This window comes from Cannabis sativa, chromosome 5 (genome assembly GCF_029168945.1).
Source record: "Cannabis sativa cultivar Pink pepper isolate KNU-18-1 chromosome 5, ASM2916894v1, whole genome shotgun sequence".
Taxonomy (NCBI): domain Eukaryota; kingdom Viridiplantae; phylum Streptophyta; class Magnoliopsida; order Rosales; family Cannabaceae; genus Cannabis; species Cannabis sativa.
Genome location: NC_083605.1, coordinates 5,428,367 through 5,449,583, shown reverse-complemented (window position 1 = coordinate 5,449,583; position 21,217 = coordinate 5,428,367). Strand labels below are relative to the sequence as shown.

Here is a 21,217-nt window from a genome sequence, read left to right as displayed (position 1 = left end):
AATCAACCTTTGTTACCTTATCTTTTCCAAGTAGATTCTGCTCACTTACTATTTGCAGCCCCTTCTCACTAATATGCCCCAGCCTCCTATGCCACAGTGTTGCATTTTTATCTTCTGGAGCCTGTGCTACTACATTGTGGCAACTAGCCACTGGTTCACCACATAGGTAGTATAGGCCATCATTTTTTACTCTTTTCATAATGATCATGGAACCTTTGCATAGCTTGATCTGTCCAATTTTGATCTTGCTTTCTATGTTCATGTCATCAAGCACACTTAGAGAAATCAAATTTCTTGCTAATTTAGGGACATACCTCACACCAGTAAGTGATCTAATGACCCCATCAAACATCTTGAAGCTTATAGTTCCTGCTCCTTCCATTTCACATGTTTGGTTGTTGCCTAGGATAACTTTGCCACCTTTGGTTTCCCTGTAATTAGACAGTAAAGATTTATTGTTAGTCATGTGGAAAGTGCAACCTAAGTCTAGAATCCAATCACCATTAAGTGATGTTGTTGTCATGTAGACTTCTCCACTATCATATCCATCACTTAGGTTGGCATTGTGAAAATCTTGTTTCTGTTTACTAGTGTTGTGGTCTGGTCTTTCTCTTGATCCATCCCTGTGTTTACTGCTCTTCTTCCAAAAATAGCAATCTCTTCTATAGCGTCCTGGTTTTCCACAGTGGTAACAACCATTTGGGTCAGAGTTTCCTTTAGAGCTTTTTTTTCCCTTTTTTGTTGCTGTGATGTCCTTTGTTGTGTCCCTGGTTGTTGCTCCTCTCTCTATTATGCCATGGTTTTCTTTGATTAGGTCTGCCCCTACTTAGATTCAATTCCCCATTGTGATTTCCCAATTTTTCATTCCTCATCTCCAAGTCTTTTGACTTTAGTGCAGAAATCACTTCTTCCAGAGTAATGGAGGTTCTACCATATTTAATAGCAGTTTTGACTTCTCTATAAGACTGGTAATGAATTCAAGATAATGATGGCTTGATTTTCATCACTCAAAGCCTCATTCTGCCCTGAGTTTGCTAGCTCTATGTGCAACCTTAGGAATTCATCAAGGTTCTGATCCAGGGTCTTTGAGTGGCTCATCTTATAACCAAAGATTCTTTCTTTTAGAAAGATCTTATTGGTCAAAGATTTTTGTTGGAACTGGTCTTCTAACTTCTTCCAGATCTTAGCACGGGTTTCCTTTTTATCAACTAGTATGATTATTGAATCAGACAAGTTGAATATGATGATGCCTGTTGTTGTTTCAAGGAGTTCTTCTTGCTGGGTTTTGGTAGTTCCTTCTGGCCATTCTATAGGGTCATCAAGCACCCTTAGTAATTTCTGTTGAGCTAGCAGGGATCAAATTTTCCTCCTCCATATCCTATAATCTCTTGAGCCATTAAATTTGTCAATGTCAGCCTTGATAGTATTCATGATATCAAATTTTTTTAAAAAAATTAATCTAGGTTCAAGAGTTTTCAAGAAATCATCCTTATGAATGTTTGGACAGTTTTCAGCAATCAAGATTTGGTGATCTTGATCTTTTTTTCCTTTTCACTGTGTTGATTATCTTCTTGTTGTGTTTGTGAGTTGAATTTCTGCCAAGGATGTTGGCTTTGATACCACTGTAGGATTTTGGACACGTGCTCACTCACCTACACCAACTCACAATATTCAATTAGAGAAGAATTAAGGTCAATTCATTTGACCTTCAGTTGAAACCACGTGTTGGATAGACAATAGAACACGTTAATAGTTTAAACACCACACACATATTACTTTACTAATCTTGCTTTTGATTTCATTGTTTCAGATCTGTCTTCGATGAAACACAAGATCAAATACACAAGGCTTAGCAATATTTCTCCAGATATTTAAGCAAGAAGATTAATCAACAATGCTTACAAACAACAAAGTAAAGAGAAGATTAAGAAGAACAAACAGATTATAGAGGTTCGCCCAAAAATTCTGGGGTACGTCCTCTGTCGAGCTCGCCACAAGGATTGCTCAGTCAATTTTATTATTCATGCCAAGATTACATTAGAGTTCATCGATTCCAGCCACATCTCAGAAGGTAATCGATCTATCTTTGTTTCTCTCAAAGATCTCTCTTCTCCCAACTCTCTGTATCTGATTTTTCTCTCAAAAACTTCATCTTTTTCTTTCTCTCTTACACTGTGTTTTTCTCTCTCTTTCGAGGTGAACCAACTTTGAAAACAACCTCCCTTTCTTTTGGGTATAGAGGCAGGCTTACATACATTTGTGGTCGAGAGAATTGAGGTAACGATTTCTAACCGTCTTTGTGTCTGAGCTGGAATACTGTTAGAGAAATTAGTTGGTAGTTAATTGACTGTAAATATAAAGTCTGTTACTTGTTTGGACAGGTTGGCACAAGGTGGATTTAAAAAACATATAGACTCTATTTAAGAGAGTAAACGATCGAATATATTTAACTAAAGCATTACTCAATGAAAAACTCTTTAGCTAATCTATGGGCAATGATATTATCATCTCTCCCACAATGAGCAAGTTTGAAATTGAAATTAAGTGAGCCTTTCTTGATCCTCCATGCTTCATGAATCGGTATTTCAAAATAACAATGACAATGGAATCTTGGGTGACATTTAAACAGTCCGCATAAATTGTCCAGTTTGGATCGTTTAAAAAACTCTTTCAGTTTCTAAAAGAGCTTTTTAAGGGGCAATTATTATGCCCATATTTTGAGCCATGAATATGGATATGACACGTGGAAAGCTGGACACAGAAATTGTGGAAAACTAAGTAATAAATGAATTGTCTCTAAGAGATAATTAATTACGAGCAATCTCACACTTGCATTACGCACTGGCAATAAGAACTTACAACTCATTGACCCACATATGCTAAGCAAATAAGCAAAGTCCAACTTATTTCAAAATCTTTCTAAGTCTAAGAGTTTCCCTGAAAAGGCTACAGCGAGAATAAGCATATTAACGGACATCTCGTAAAATTCAACCAGCTATCCTTGAATATCGTTGAAAGATATGCGAACCATCCTTAGAGTGTGTTACCTCAGCAACAAAAGACCACTTCCATATAAGATCAAAAGACGATTTTCAGCAATTATTTTATTTTATTCTCATGTTATAAACATGAAACGTGGGGATTATTCATGTTTCATGAACAGTTACTTAGATAAAATCGAAAAAAATAATTGTCATAGTAAAATCCCTTATAAATAGGGACAAAATCTAAAGGGAAAGGGATCGATGATTTTTGAGAAATAGAGATCCTATGAGATTGAGTAAATATTCATAGTTATTCCTCTGTAATCCATATACATAACCCATAAATACTCAGAAATAATAATAACTCGTAAAGTATATAGATTTTAATTATAAAATTATGTAAAAAAATTTAGTGTTTCATATATATATTTATTAATAATTATAAATAAGTAATTTTTATTTATAAATTAATTGTTAACGAAAATATGAATTAATGCCTTATATTGTTAAAAAAATGAACCTTATAATATATAATCTTCTATTTAGATTTATATCTTTCAGTACTAGATTGTTTTTTTCTCCATTCCCAATTTCTCATGTTTCATAATTTGGTGATAATTTTTTTACATTACAGTGGAAGAAAGTTCTTCAATTTCTTATTATAAATTTGTTACTCAAGATTTTGATAGACATAATTGATTTGATGGGTCTAATTATGTTTATGTAGGTAAATTCATACATGATATTTTTCTCCTCTTGAGACTAATTCTTGAGTGGATTTCCCTCATTATTCTTAGCAAAAGATTAAGGTTATCTTTGGAAATTAGATTTCGGTGAGGAAAGCATGAGGAGGTAAGAAAAATGTAAGGGCAAAAAAATATAGAAAATAAAATTAAAACAAAAAATCAATTTTTGTGTTCCATATAAAAATTTTATTGAATCAACATTTTTCTTTATAATTCTTTCCACACCAAACATGATGAATTGAACTTTTTTTTTTCCCATATTTTTCTTACCACTTTCTTTCCCAGCCAAAATATCAAAATACTATGTTTGGTAGGAATGAGAGTATAATGGATGAAAATTTGAGAGTAAGATGGATTAGAGAAGATATTAACTCTCCATTATGTATTGTTTGATATAATTAATGAGTAAAAGTAAAAATATTGGTTCTTTTGAATGGTACAATTTACAAATCCAAAAATTACAACCACCAATTCACTTTGGTAAAAGCTTTGATATTGTGATTAATAATTCTAATTGATTTCAGAAATTAAGCTCCCTAATTATGTGAAAAATTGGGCCTTAATTCATTCATGATACACTTAATCACACCCCCAACAAGCTTATTATAAAAGGATGTTAACCTCACATTTCCAAACAAACACTAACAAAGAATATATCACTCTACAAATGAGACAAAATTTGCTCATAATTTGGTACCAATACTCTCATGATTTTCCACACAATATCATGTGATTCCAATTAATGAACTTCAGTATTATATGTTCATGTACTTCATGTGACCAAAAAAAAAAGTCATTGCTTTTTGCAATCTTTGCAGTTGATGAATAAGATAATTAAGAGAATAATAGTACATATATCAAACATGCATAGATGTACGGATGCAAAAACAAGCAAAATGTAGTAATGCTTTTTAAATTAATAAGAAAATTACATAATAATAATCCAGTTGAAATTGATCATGACCAATAAACAACTTGTATCTGGTGATTAAAAAAGCACACCATTGCAAGTCACATGGTTGTAGTTTCGTTACATAATATAATTAAACCTATAAAATAAAGGAAATAACCATATGTAGTAACTAGTTAGTATATACATATAGTAACTAGTGACTAGTGATTTTTAGCAAAGAAATGATCGATAATAATGATCACCAAAATGACCAAAAATCTTTCTTTGCATAAAAACTGTGTATATATAAAATTATCTTAATTACTCTAAAAAAAACTTGTCATCATGACTGTATATATGTGTGTGTTTTTCCTTCTAACCCAACTTATTATATATCTACTTATTAACCTAATAAATATCTCTCATTATAATGAGATTGGATCATGAGAGAGGTATATATATAATAAGTTAAGGTTAAAACATTATTATGTATATATTACTTTGCAGAAGAGGCTTTTCTCCACCTTGCAAGTCGCAATAGAAAAGTCAAAACTTCTGAAGGGTCATGCAAAGAGTTCAAAGCTTTGGTCTCCTTTGGAATGGACGACACAATTATTGGAAACCCTTGTCCTCTATTCCGAATGGCCTGTAATTATAAATTAAATATAATTAACCACTTTTCATTACAACTTAACCAACTCCAATAATCTATAATACTAACTAGATTACTATTTCCCATTGTAGTATAATTCTTAATTAATATATAAATTAATACATATTCTAATTAGGCTAATATAGGTTATTATATAGAATCAACATGTATATGTTTCAAAATTGATGTGTTTGTATCATCATACAAGATATATATATAAAAATAATGTGCAATGTACGTGTCATATATTTCAATTCATGAATATTTATTATTTATAATACACTTAATTTTAGACCCTAAAAGTGTAGGTATATAAGTTTAGCTCGCCTATGCTTAAGGCTGGCCGTGAATGTGATTTATGCATTATGGTATGTAAAAATCAAACTGTGACACATCAACTATACTGGTAATAACAATATAAATTAATATAGTATAATTAGTATGTATGTATATATATATATAATGTATACCTTGAATGCGTCTTCATCAGTACGATCATCACCAATGTACAAGGGAAGGACTTCACTAGAATTGGTGAAGCCTAAGTTGTCAAGTAGATAGTTAAGTGCATTGCCTTTGTTCCACTCTATAGAAGGTCGTATTTCCAAAACCTACACACACATATTATATAACTAGTTTAGAAATACTTAAAAAAAGAAAAAAGTGATCACTAAAATATATGTGTGTATATATATATTAAAGTGGATCTAGTAAATGTAATTTTTTATTTTTTATTTTCAAAAAATTTGGAAGTAAGGCCCTCTAGTGAGTACTACTTATTTTAACTTTTAAATTAATCAAAACATAAAGATGATAACACAATCTGTTACAAAATCTCCCCAATTAACCATAATTAGTACTACTTATTTAGTTTTGGAAGAATTCTTTTGAATATTATCATGGCCTTATTAGGATTGAGGAGAATTGAAGATTGGAATATGTAGAGACCATATATTTTGAGTTGTTGCTCACAAGAAAGAGAATTTAAACAATAACAATACTACTTAATATTGTTCAACATTTAAACATTGTAACATTATTAATAAATCCACAATTATGAATTATAAAATTTTAATTTGTTTTTCTTACCTTTTTACCCGAAGTTAGGTGAAAATCAGGGTAGTTTAAAATCACAGACTTTACTATCTCTTCCAATGTGCCATAATCCTACATATCAATAAAAACAAAAATATAATCTTAATAATAAATAAATTAAGTTTATGCAATTATTACTTTAAAATTTTGATTAATTATTAAATAATTATTACCTCTTCCCGGACCTTGCGATAATGAACAGACACACAAAATCTGTTATCTTCTACATTCGAACCTTGAATTATTTTAGTTCTTTCTTGCAACAGTGCCAATATCTGTGTCAATTGTACACATCAATTTTGTAAATTGAATTTTAGTACGTTTGGAATAAATTAATTAATACAAAATACAGCAAAAAAATCCTTCACAATAAATTAATTTACCTCTTGCATGGCAGGCAAGAACCTTTGTGCAGGTTGGAAGAGAACATCAGTGCCCTAAATAAGAAAACATTATATATATAAGAAAATATATATATATATAATGAAAAATAAAAATTGGGAAAAAAAAGAAAAAAGAAAGACCTTTTTGTCCATGGAATTATTGTTGTCACTAGACTTAAGTGGCTTTGCTGGGGCCATAATGTCCATTCCATGACTCCCAGCATAATAAATATTACTTAGCTGCACGAATTCCTTGACCTAAAATTATTCAACAATAAATTAAAATCGTAATAATTATATGAAAGATTGTTTTTTTTTTTTTCAGGTGAATTTATTTGTGGAATTACTCATAAAATCATTAATTATACCTTATCTCTGCTTCTTCCACTGATTATTGCAGTCGGAAAATATTTTGCAACTTCACGTACAGCCGTACGCATCTAAGAATTAATAATTATTAATAATTGTCAATTAAAAACAAATAAAATTAATAATAAAAAGGGTCAATGCTTAAACTAATCTTAAAAAAATACAAAACAAACACATATTCCTAGACCAAAAATATATATTCAATATAATACTTTAAAAATTATAACCAATAAAATGATATGAATGGCAAAAAAATTGTGACAGTGACACAAGGAATAATCAATTAAATTAATATATATTTATATGTACATATATATACCTCATCAGACATAAAAGCACGATCTGGATCGTCTACAATGGGAGAGAGGGTTCCATCGTAGTCCAAAAACACCACAATTCTTTTTCCCTTAGCCAATTTCATCATTCGATCAAATGATCCCAGTGCAGATGGGTGTTCCAACTATTAAATTAAAAAAAAAAAAATTAAAAAATTCTGATTGAAAAAGTCTAAATCATGATTGGAATTTCTGTACTGTTGTGTAACACATTAGCCAATAATCAGAAAAATAGATTATAAAGATCTAAGCACCAAGACAAAGAAAAAACATTAATATTAAATAAATGTCACGTATTTATGTTACAACATATCATATTTTTATTATGTCGTTTTCACGTAATATATAGATAAGTATATAGTAGTGGTGTTATACCAGCCATGAATTATAGGTCAATGAATCAGTTGATGAAATTGGATTGATCATAATTGATGATGGAGGTGTGATATTGAGATTTGAAGCAACGAAGCAATCGACACTACCATCGTTCTCATCGTTCTTATTAGGGTTTGTGATTGGTTGAGTTTTTTGTTTATTCGAAGATGGTGGTTTCTGTAGACCCATTTCCTGCTTCACTGTTTCAAAGTTTTCCATTAGTCAAAACCTTAAAATATATTCCTTACAAAAAAACAAAACAGAATCGACACTACAATCTATATATCTCTCTAGCTACCCACGTTACGAGGATTTGACCACAAATGATACGTATTTATATTCAGGTGAAACCAAACAAAACTTAACCCTAATCCTATTACCTAGGATTCGTTGTTGGGCCCTTGGGCCCAATCAGGTTGGGCTTAACTACAATCCAATAAATATCATAAAGAGAGATAAGAGTAGTAGTAGTACCTGAATTTTTCTTAATTTTTGAGATTTTATAAGCTAATTAGTGGAGTTACCTGCAAAAGAAAAAGGAAATAAAGATTTTCAAAAGTTGATAAAAATCAAAAGAAGATTTTTATAAATATTTCTCTTGTTGATTTGGAACCCATAAAAATTGTATGATATGATGATTAATATATGTAAATAAATATAAATATATAGGACTCCCAAACAGTATACGTGAATATTTTGTAATTTGTTAAGGAACAAAGTGAAAGCGTGCACGAATTACCATTATTTGGTTGTTGTTGTACTATAGGGATTAAATTACTCTTATAGTCAACTTGAAAATTTTGAGAATATTTCCATTGGTCATAAGGAGGTTTTCACTACGCAACGAAATCTATCTAATTATCTAATAATTAATGAATTCTTTTTTGTTAAATTTTATCATATTTTTAAAATATCTAAAATTTTAATTTAAATTTATACAAAAAAAAAAAAAATTATCTACCTAATTATATTAACATTTTTAATAAATAATAAAGACGTATGAAATAGTGAAGGTACCCCTTTGTTTAATTAATAATCCCTTTGTTTTTTCTTAATTATATAAATAAAAATGATTATGGTGATTCGTACATGATCTAAAAGGATTTTGTCAATGAATGTATTAATGGGTATGTCGGCGAAGAGATATAAGTACACTTGTAGTTATAAGAAACAATATAAAAAAGAAGAAATAATCAATGTCAAGTACAAATTTTAATAAGAGAATTTGAGGAACTCATAGTGAGAGGTCTATATCAGCTTTAGTTAGATGTGTAATTATCAATCTATATTTAATTTAAATACTTTCTTTATAACATAAATTATTATCATTATTATTACCCTATTCAACCATGATCGGACAAGTGTTTAAAACTAATTTTAGTTGGTTCCCTAGCTAGTCCCTCAATATCACATATTTAATTAGGAAATATATAATTAAGTCACTTTCTGAAGGTTATTAAACACAGTTATAGTAGAGAAGTAGTATATATATAAATATAGAAACAAGAAGAAAAACCATGGGTGGGAATATATTTAGTGAATAATCTAGATTTAGTGAGTCAAAATTACATGGCCGATTATGAAAGGGTTTTTTGTCTTGTTATTAGGGTCTCAATCGGGCTGACTCAGAGGACACTATAATAAAATTAGCTTTCTTATTTAAATTATAAATATATGCATAAATATATACACAACATTATATATGGTTAATTAGTTAGTATATAAGGGCTCCACTCCACCACCTTAAATAATTCCCTCAAATTCCAACTGAAATTCGATTATAAATATCACGCTGGTATTAATTAATTAAATACGCTAGCTGCTATAAATATATGTTTATAATTACACGGAATCCAATTCTAAATTATTGCTATTATTACTATTAATTTCACATGTAAATTTATCAATATATATCTTGGGATTCAATAAAAATATGAAAGTAGGTATATAACTAAGAATAATTAATTAAGTATTGTTATTGAGTATTAATGGTGCTTAACATATTTTATTAATGATATTCTAAGATACGAGGAAAATTATTTTTTGTAGCAAACTAATGACAAGGTTAAAAGTTGTGCATGGAATATAAGGTTCATATAAATAAGTGGGTTTTAAATGTATCTAAGCAATTTAATCAAACTAAAAGACTTTTTTAACATAAAAGTAGACGTAAGTTTTAGACCAAACAAATTTGAAAACATGTCAAAAGTTAAAACTAATAAAGGCAAACTAACTATAGTGTAGTCTATAATATATAGGTAGGAAAAGGAATATTATATATATGATTGTGACTTTCACCATCACTACTTCCTCATAATTTCACAACACAAAACTACAAAAAGTGTTTCACAATGAAAATAAATAAATAAATAAATAAAAAGCCCCCATAAAACACGTGTCATGAAACTATAGGAACAGAAACAAAGTAATTATAAAAGTGATTGATGAAAAAGTGAAAACACATAACTAACATTTCACAGTTCCCCAACTTTCGTTTTCCTTTGACTATACAAAATATGGAAACAAATGACTCCAAACAAAACCATATACAAATTACTATTGTTTATTTTTGTAAACAGACCAACCAAAATAGAAGCTTTAATAATATTTCAAGGAAAAGAAAGTATTAACTTCTCATATAACAGGTAAACACGTGTGCCCGACCAATTAATTGACCTATTGTATTCTACTGTATTGATTTTATTATTTTTTATTAAAAATAAAAATAAAAGGAGAATGACTTTTTTAACCGAAAGTGTGAACAGAGGAAAAGAAGAGTTTGATAATTTTAATAAATCAAATAATTTTTTGGTACAAGAAAATGAAAATGACAGATATCACGTGTCAAGGGATAAGGTGGTTGATCTTAGAAGCTTTTAATTTGGGTACTTGGATTTTGTAAAGATGACAGTAGCAGAAGAAATAGCTGTGAGAAAAAAATGCCCCAAAACAAAGATTACATATATATATATATAATATATTTAATATATATGTATACAACTAAGTGACTAACTCCTATGAAACTACCTTGAGTTGAAGTAATAAATTAATTAATCATAAATAAAATTACAGATTATATTAATAATGATGAGTTCTGAGGTGGCCAATGACTTTAGAATGAAAATGTTTAACCGAGATATAACATATATACAATATAATAATTAATCTAATGTATGGCAATACATAATTAATTGCCAAAGCATGAAACAGTAAATGTAGATGGAAGAAAGTGAAGGCTTATAATTAATAATATAAAGGGTTGAAAATGAATTAATCAATGTTATACATGTTTCAACCTTTGTGATCATTTGTCAAATGTCTCAAACATTATTTAAAAGGAACAAATAAAATTAAGAGGTAGTACAATTAACCTATTTTTTTTACATATAATTATGTAAGTTGTTAAAAAAATAAAATAGTTCATAAGAGTATTGCTATTAGTCACTTAACACACAATGTACACATTTTTTTGAGAAGTTAGCAATCTTTTATTATTTAATTTATTAAATTAAAATATATAAAATCTAATATTTATATGTGATTAGTAATTTTTTGAGTAGTATGTTACATTTCATAGTGCTTAATGCTTTAAATACACATTATCATTATTCAATTTAAAATACTTAAAATAAAGTAAAAACCACACATCAAAAATTCTCATGAATACCAAAACAAATAAAACAACCTTTTTTAGAAGATATATCATATAATTACCCAAAAATTAATATAAAAATGAAAAATTGGTTATAATTAGGATCCTTCACTAAAGAATTGTTTATGTAGAATTCTTATTATATTAGATGTATTATTTGTGTTTATTAACTAGAGAAAGAGGATGGAATAAAGTAATGGAACATCCATTAATTTGGGTTGAAGCTATAAAATATATAAATATTTTTTTTTTCAAAAAAGTAGAAGAATATAATAACAATGAATAGCATTTAATAGTGAAAAGAAGTTATAAAAAAGTAGGTAGAGTGCATGCATACAATAATAGGATACAATAATAGGGAGAATGGAGTTGTTACCAAAACTAGATGCAACCGTTTTTTTATTAAAAATATATATTTTTATTTGTTTTTCTTAAAATATAAGAAAAAAATAGCCTCATTCATCAACTTCTTCCCAATCAAATCTCCACCTTACACGTGGCATTTCCACCGACTTATCTTGGTGTGTCAGTTGTTAGAGGATCCGATTTTATTAACGACATAGTTGAACACCTCTTTTGTAAATAAAAATAAAAAGTAGTACTACTTAAATATTCCTAGAAGAAATACTATGTAGCTATACACATCAACATCATCATAACTTGTGGAAATTACCTTATGTTTTACATTAATTATAATATAATCTATCAGAGTGTGTGTGCACGTACGTGTAAGTAATTTAAGTGGGTGTGTATTATTTTTAAGAAATTATAATATATATTATGTTTTTTTATACTACTATTTAAGATTTAAGTTGTTCTAGTAATTGTTACTTGTTGTTCCTTGAGTTGTTATGTGAATTTATGTAAATTCACTTTTAAATGTAAAAAGAAAAAAACTCTATTGTTTTTAGGCTAATTAAGATTTTTGTTCCTTGTACCAAATCATGTTGAACTTTGAAGACAACTAAAAATTCTCTTTTAGGAGCACGATTTTATACATGTTAAAGTTTGAGGAGCATGATTTAGTAGGTATCAAAGTTCGGAGAGCATAATTTAGTACATGGACAATGACCGAATTAATAAAATTGAATGAAATTAGACAACTGCCTTTCAATCTTAAAGAAATTTTTTTATCTATAGTACATGTGAGTACAGGATAAAAATCTTAATTAGCTTGTTTTTTTATATAATTTTATAAATCCTTTAATTTACAAATTTTTCTTGCTAATAGACATAGGAATTTATTTTGAAACAAAAACAAATTAAGAGAGCTGAGAACAATTTTCCAAAAATAAATAAATAAATAAAAATGTTAAAAACCAAAATAATAATTTTAACAAAAATATATTGTGGAGCTAGATTTTAACACTTTTATGTATGGTCAAGTGGGACCTGGCCCAGTCAAACCGTGGAGCCCACCGATTCTAAGGAAAAGAAAAATCAAAATACACGTGTACGGTCAAAACAAAAGATCCTATATAAAAGCGGGAACAAGACTAAGACCAAGAGTAACCAGAAATGGCGCGTGAAAGTTACGCGCACCGTATAGTCTCCTAGAAAAGACTAAAGCGGGGGAAGAAAATAGTCACGCGCGCCCTTGAAAAATGGTGATTGGAAAAGCTCTAAACCTTATATTTTTTCTAGCTCGAAACAATCTTAACCGCTTTTTCTAGTTAGAAATTAGCATATATTTCTGCTAATATGTCGAACTGATAGTTTTGAATAAATCAAACCAAATTAAAAAATAAATAAATAAACAGAAATTCAAACCAAAAATTAGAATGAGAATGAACAATTAAGCTAATGAATAAACAAAATTGAACAAATTTGAATAGAAATGATTGACATGCAAAGTGATCAAGATAGTTAAAAAATCATGATAATGGAATAGAAAAATTAATTAAGAAGCTCTAACCTTGGAATGAAGGGCTTGCTTGGAAATCGAGAAAATGAGGTAGAAAATGGCAGAAGAAGAAAGGGAAAATAATATTGTGAGAAAAAGAGAGAAAAGGGAGAGGGAAAAATTAGAAGGGTGAGTGGGATTTATTTATAGGGAAAAGTTGGGGGGTTTTGGGAAGTTGGAGAGGTTGTACAGATGCCAAACATCCAAGTCCATCACATTATAACTTCCTCCAAAATTTGCCTCACTTTAGAGTTAACGACTAAATATATGGGACCCCATCTTAGATAGGGACAACTCTGTCTTTTTATTAGAATAAATATATATATAATATAGGAGAGTTATATTTGCACCCCATAAAATTATAAATACACCTCAATATTAAAAAAAAATATAAACTTAAATAATTTTTAAAAATTACTCTTAATATTTTTTTAAAATTTTTTCCTCACATTATTTTATGTTAATTTCAATACTTATTTTGATTTTATTTTTATAATTTTTTCTAACTCATGTATATATTTTTTTATTTTTTTCTAAGAAAATTTCATATAATTTTTTATTTTTAATTTTTTTGTCATAATTTTTTAAATGTAATTTAATTTTGTTTGATAGGTATATTTTTTAAGAATATAAATTGAAAGAAAAAAGTTAAAAATACTTAGTAAAATTAAAGATATAAATTTTATATAAAATAAAAATTATTAAAATAGGGTGTATTTAAAAAATTTTGGGGTGTAAATAAAATTTTCCTATAATATATTTAATTTTTCTAAATTGCACTTTCACTCCTCATACTTCTTTTCATTTTGCATATGTGGTCCCCCGAATCTTGTATAATTTCATTTGTCTACCCTCACCGCCCTTGAAGAAGAAGTGAAAGGGAATAATAATAATAAATATAAAATTGATAGATGGATAGGTAGATTGATGGTATACAAAATCTCATGTATTCACATGGTTTTCTTTTTATTCGTATAAGTAATAAAAATCTTAAAAAGATGCTAATTAGGTTAGAATATTCGTTGTTTGACATAGGGAACATCATTACATTATAGTTAAACACCATGTCCCCCTATATTAAGAATAGAATCCTATAGGATGCTATGTAAGAAATTACCCAATATTTCACACCAAAAAAGGGCAAAGTTATAGCATTATTATTGACTTGTTGGATTTTTTTGTCCACAACAGAAACCACTTCAAGTACGGCCCCGGCCCCAAAAAAAAAAATACAATCAACATAGCGCTCTGAAGCTCGAACTAACAAGTGAGCAACATAATTTTCATTTAAGATATCAAATCTTGAACAAATAATAGACTCTCCTGAATTATGATTACTGTTATATTATTTTATATAATATAATATAGATTAAAATATTTAAATGTAACATATTATATATTAATATGAGATTAATATATATTATGTGTTGGAGGTTTTATTATATCATATATAGTATAATAATACACATAAAAGTTGTAACATATGAGGAGTTACAAATCTGAAAATAGATTGTAACTTAAGGATCACATGTAATTAAGTGAGTTATTACATATGGAAGTTATGGAATCAATGGGATAAGTTTCTTGCTGTTAGAAATTGTTACAATACTCAATTATATCATTTAAATGAGTATTGGGACGTTGGAGAAAAATTTAACTCGAAGAGGAGTTACAAAAACTAAATTTTGAGTTTTCTGGAAACAGTTGTTTAATGGTTATTTTTATGTTGTTTTATGGTTGTTTTACGAACACCTGGAACCAGTTTTTGAAAACGTTCATAAACGTACATAAATTAATTGAACATGTTTCCAGCTCTCTTGTCCAACGTTTTTATCTCATTAAACACCAATTAAAGTGATCGTAACAGCCATGTAATGAAAGAATTTGATTTTCAAATGTGATCCTCAAAACACTATAAATAGAGGTCTTGAGTTCACTTTGGGAGAACAAGTTTCTATCAAGAGAGCACATTACTAGAAACATTATAGGCTTGATAAATCTAGAAAGCTATTTCCATTCTTTTCTTTTCCCTAAGTGCTTGTGGTAGGGAGAAATAAGCTTTTTGACAAAGGTGTAAGACCTTGTTCAAGTTTTGTGATCCCCTATTATACACTTGTGGTGTATGTGGTGTTGAGATTGCTCTCACATCTCTTTTATATATATTTATGCTATTTATATATTGTGTTTGTGTGTAGCTTATTGCTTTGAGTTGTAATTCTTCTCTTCTCTCTATATTTTATTTTATGTGTATATTTTGTTTAGTGTTGTAACATTATTTAATCTATATTTTTGTCCTTTGTATTATTTGTCATTGAGTTGTAATCTTGTTGGTTCGATATTTTTATTAGAGCACAACAATTTTCCAACAATTACATCTATAATATTTTACTTTATAATATACATATTGATGGTATAAAAAGATTGGGTACTTTTATATGCACATTTTAAAGAAAATGCACGGATGTATTCTCTACTTATTTCGTCATTTCAAAGAATCTTTTAATCTAAAACTTTTTTTTTTATATTCTTGTACATTATAATTATTTAAGATATTTTAAATTTTTTTTGATAAATTTAGAATAATTTATATATATAAGAAATTAAAAAATATATTTTTAATTGTTTTAATTCAAGGGAATTACTACCATGCAAAAAAAAGGGTGTAACACTATATATACAAATATCATAATTATTTGAGAATATAACACCACAAAAAATTTTACCTGGTGTGAACATTAGGACTGAAAATATTATATTACTTATGTCATTACTCAAGCTTGTAGCTAAAAGTATTAGTCATGCATAAAAATCAAATTTTTTTAAAACATATGATAATATCGTTCATAAAAAATTTTACCACTAAAAATAGAAGTTTTTGCTAAAAACTATATGTAACAACTTTTTAGTATTGAATATAAATTATCAAGATTAGTAAACCAAGTTAGTTGGTTAGTGATGTTAGAGTATATATATAGTGTATATAATATAGCATATACAATGATATGAAAATGCGGAAAATATAATGAAATCATATCAATAATATATGCAATGAAAGGATCGATGTACCTCCAGCCATTGATCTTTGAGCTTCAATCCCTGCGATAGCTTCAGTATTGGAGTTCGGGCTTCCTCGCTCTCTCAACTCTCTTTAGATGGAATTTGCTGAATGGATTCAGAATGAGTGAGGAGCTCGGGGACCGAGACCCTATATTTATAGGTGAGATACTCCATCAGTATCTGTGCCACATTAATTGTCAGAATATTTTGACAATTAATTCAGGAAATCAAATCAGGTAATGAATATAGAAATCTGACCATATATAGAATATTACATAATTGATTTTGTCCAGATTTAATGAATATAAAATATTCATTTATCAGAAAATCAATTATTTATTTATTTCCTTAAATAGAAAATCATTTTCTTAATTAGAAAATAATTTCCATAATAAAAATATTCTAATATTCTCCCACTTGGTCAGCATTTAAACTAAAATATTCAAACCCAACGTTCCTCATTATATAATAAACATACGAATCATAGCGACATGTCCTCATTATGAATCGAGTATTATCTTCCATGTATTACAATACATTTATTATATAACAATGTACTTTATGTGGCAATGAACTTAAGTGAATAAACCCTAAACCTTATGTTTATTCAGGTCCTCTGAAATTTTTCTCAAATGTAAAATTAAGATGCGCATAAATATGAGAAAAATCAAAAATAAGAGTTTCATTAATAATAACTTTATTTGTACAAATTACATAAGGGAACCAAGTCCCATGTTCTCTACATGATCCTTGAATTTATGAGGTGGCAAGCCTTTTGTCATAGGATCGGCAATCATCAATTCAGTGCTAATGTGTTGAATGACCACTTTATTTTCCTTAACACGTTCTCTAATAGCTAAGTACTTAATGTCGATGTGCTTGCTTCGACTTCCACTTTTGTTGTTCTTAGCCATGAAAACAAGCAGAATTCGAATTGTCACAGAACATCTTTAGCGGCCTTGCAATGGAATCAACCACTCTAAGGCCTGAAATGAAACTCTTTAGCCATACACCATGTGATGTAGCCTCAAAACAAGAAACGAACTCAGCCTCCATAGTAGAAGTAGCAGTCAAAGTTTGTTTGTTACTCCTCCAGGACACAGCTCCACCAGCAAACATAAACACGTAACCAGATGTAGATTTACGTGAATCACTGCAACCAGCGAAATCTGAGTCTGAGTAGCCAACTACTTCTAGATTGTCAGTTCGTTTGAACATCAGTTTGTAATCCTTATTACCCTGAATATACCTCATAACTTTCTTTGCAGCTTTCCAGTGGTCTATCCCCGGGTTACTGCGAAATCTTCCTAACATTCCGACAGAATAAGCAATGTCGGGTCTTGTGCACACCTGAGCATACATTAGGCTTCCAACAGCAGAAGCATAAGGAATGTTCTTCATTTGTTCTCTTTCAAAATCATTCTTTGGGCACTGGCTCAAATTTAATTTATCACCCTTCATAATTGGTGCAACGCTCGGTGAACAATCTTTCATATGAAATCTTTCTAAAACTCTGTTGATGTAGGCTTCTTGAGATAAACCTAAGATACCTCGGTATCTATCTCTATGAATCTTAATGCCTATGACATAGGATGCTTCACCCATGTCTTTCATCTCAAAGTTCTTTGAAAGAAATTGTTTCACTTCACGTAGCAACCCTTTATCATTGGATGCAAGAAGAATATCGTCCACATATAAAACAAGAAAACAAATTTTACTCCCACTTTCCTTCAGGTATATGCATTGATCCATGACATTCTCTTCAAATCCAAAGGAAGAGATGACATCATGAAATTTTAAATACCATTGGCGGGATGCTTGTTTTAATCCATAGATGGACTTCTTGAGCTTGCATACCAAATCCTGACCTTCACTAGAGGTGAATCCTTCTGGTTGTTTCATGTATACCTCCTCCTCTAGATCACCATTCAGAAAAGCAGTTTTTACATCCATCTGCTCCAGCTCTAAATCAAAATGAGCAACTAATGCCAAGATGACTCTGAGGGAATCTTTCTTTGATACAGGAGAAAAAGTCTCCGTATAGTCAATTCCTTCCTCTTGAGTGAATCCTTTAGCAACAAGTCTCGCTTTGTACCTCTCGGTGTTGCCTAATGAGTCTTTCTTAGTTTTACAGACCCATTTACGGACCAATGGCTCTCGCCCCATTAGGCAACTTTACAAGTTCCCGGACTTCTGTTGCACCTCATAGAATTCATTTCATCATCCATAGCATTGTACCACAATTTTGATTCTCTACCGTTCATAGCTTGTAAAAACGTTTACGGATCATTTCCAATTCCAATATCGATTCTAATAAATACACAACATAGTCTTTATAAATCCTTGGTTTGATAGGTCTAGTAGATCTTCTTAAGACTTCACCAACGAGGCTCTTGTGGAGCGAAGCGGGTTCGAGCGGGTTGTTCAACGGTTGCGAGCAACTCTTGAACATTTTGATCTCTTGGATTATCATTACCAACTTGTGGATCTTCAGTGATTGGTAATGGTTGTTCAACATTCGTTTGAACTATAGGAGTGTTAACCATGATCAATCTTGCTTTTGAAGTGGAAGGTTACGAAGGATCTTTCTCGGGACCTAAGTCCTTTGATTGATCACTCCCAGCGATCAAGGCATTCTCAAGAAATTTTGCATTCCTTGATTCCACAATTCTTGTGCTATGAGATGGACAATAAAACTTGTAACCTTTAGACTTTTCAGCGTACCCTATAAAGAATCCGCTTATGGTCCTCGGGTCCAATTTCTTCTCTTGTGGATTATATATTCTGACTTCAGATGGACATCCCCAAATGCGTACATGATTCAAACTTGGTTTCCAACCTTTCCATAATTCAAAAGGAGTTTTTGAGACTGCCTTTGTTGGAACTCGGTTTAATATGTACACGGATGTCTTTAATGCTTCAGTCCACAAGGATTTAGGAAGGTTAGAGTTGCTACTAAGCATACTCCGCACCATGTCCATTAATGTTCGGTTTCTTCTTTCTGCAACACCATTTTGCTCGGGTGTACCGGGCAAGGTGTAATGGGCAACAATCCCATTTTCTTCAAGAAACTTCGCAAATGCACCGGGTGCTTGTCCATCTTCTGTGTATCTACCATAATACTCACCTCCTCTATCTGATCTCACTATCTTAATTTGCTTGTTGCATTGTTTCTCTACTTGACTTTAAATATCTTAAAGACATCTAATGCTTCACTTTTATTATGAAGTAAGTAGATATACATGTAGCGTGAGTAATCATCTATGAATGAGATGAAGTATTTCTGACCATGTGACTCCATATCTGGACTACATATATCAGTATGAATGATTTCTAATATTTCAGAACTCCTATGGACACCAGTTTTGACAGACTTGGAGGTTTGCTTTCCCTTAATGCAATCCACACAAGTATCAAAGTCGATAAAATCTAAGGTATTGAGTACCCCATCTTTTACCAACCTTTTAATTCTATCAATGGAGATATGTCCCAATCTCCGGTGCCACAATGTACAGGAATCCTCTTTCATAACACATCTTTTAGTGCCAGCGTGAACATGCATAACATTATTAGTGGTATTATTTTGTAAATTAAGGCAGTAAAGACCATCAGACAAAATACCATTTCCAACACATTCAGATTTATAATATAAATTGAAATATTTGTCTGAAAATGTAAAGGAAAAACCAAAGGGTATAAGTCTTGAAACTGAAATCAAGTTTCTAGAGAAACTTGGTACATAAAAGGTCTTTTCTAACTTTAAAATAAAACCATTACTTAAAACTAAATTGCATGTTCCAATAGCTTCCACATGTGAGCCCATCTTGTTTCCAGATAAGATGCTTTGCTCACTTGCCACTGGCTTCCTTAGATTTTGAATATCCTGCAAGGAATTTGTTATGTGAATTGTTGAACCGGAATCAATCCACCATGTGTTAAGATTAACATTAGCCATATTAGATTCATAACATACTAAGGAAATTGGATTACCTTTGTCATCCATCCATTTCTTGAACTGGCTGCACTCCCTTTTAGCATGTCCCTTTTGTTTACAAAAGAAACATTTGATGGAATCTTTCTTTATGGCAGCCTTGGGAGCCATGGGTTTTTTCCCTTTGTTCTTCTTGAATGGCTTGCGTTTCTTAGGTTGAGTGGTCAGGTGAACATTTTCTCCTTGCTCCTGTAGGAGCCTGGCTTCCTCTTGAACACACATGGTCATCAATTCATTGATAGTCCATTTTTCTTTATGTGTGTTGTAGGAAATTTTGAAAGGCCCATACTGTGGAGGAAGATTGTGAAGGATGTAATGAACCAGGAAGGTATCAGGAATGATAACGTCGAGTTTCTTCAAATGAGCAGTGATGTCCCTCATTTTAGAAATATGTTCTCGAACTCCTTTAACACCGGTGAGTTTTGTGGACGAGAACTCTTGGATGAGGTTGATGAACAAGGATTTATCTGAAGTGTCAAACTGCTCATCCATAACTTTGATAAAGTCTTTCACCTTCTCAGGTGGCTCCACCGATCCACGCATTCCCATAGGAATTCTGGACATAATGAACATGATGCAGAGACGATTAGATTGCTCCCACTTTTCACGCGAGTGCAATCTCGGCAGCGGTGCTAGTATCAGTGATAGCAGCTGGTTCATCTTTCCTTATTGCATAATCCATGTCAGTGCAAGCTAGGTGGAGAAGAACTCGTTCCTTCCAGATTTTGAAGTTGTCACTCCTAAGCTCAGGGATTTCACTAGTGATTTCAGCATATTTAGAGG

The 21,217-nt window shown here is 30.4% G+C and overlaps 1 protein-coding gene across 2 annotated transcripts; it reads right to left on the bottom strand.

The window, feature by feature from the left end:
* Nucleotides 1-4,620: 4,620 nt before the first annotated feature.
* Nucleotides 4,621-13,650, bottom strand: LOC115715987 (probable trehalose-phosphate phosphatase D). 2 transcript variants are annotated; one of them, XM_030644672.2, is made up of 11 exons: nt 13,399-13,650; nt 8,306-8,355; nt 7,832-8,026; nt 7,441-7,581; nt 7,121-7,192; nt 6,894-7,010; nt 6,753-6,806; nt 6,543-6,644; nt 6,364-6,441; nt 5,745-5,885; nt 4,621-5,268 (listed from the first exon to the last, which is right to left on the bottom strand). In XM_030644672.2, the coding sequence occupies exons 3-11, from the start codon at nt 8,018-8,020 to the stop codon at nt 5,119-5,121; spliced, it is 1,044 nt and encodes a 347-aa protein (XP_030500532.1). In that variant the 5' UTR covers nt 8,021-8,026; nt 8,306-8,355; nt 13,399-13,650; the 3' UTR covers nt 4,621-5,118. The 2 variants fall into 2 exon arrangements, with proteins under 2 accessions (XP_030500532.1, XP_030500530.1); XM_030644670.2 differs by having other exon boundaries at nt 7,832-8,031; nt 13,399-13,647.
* Nucleotides 13,651-21,217: the final 7,567 nt, after the last annotated feature.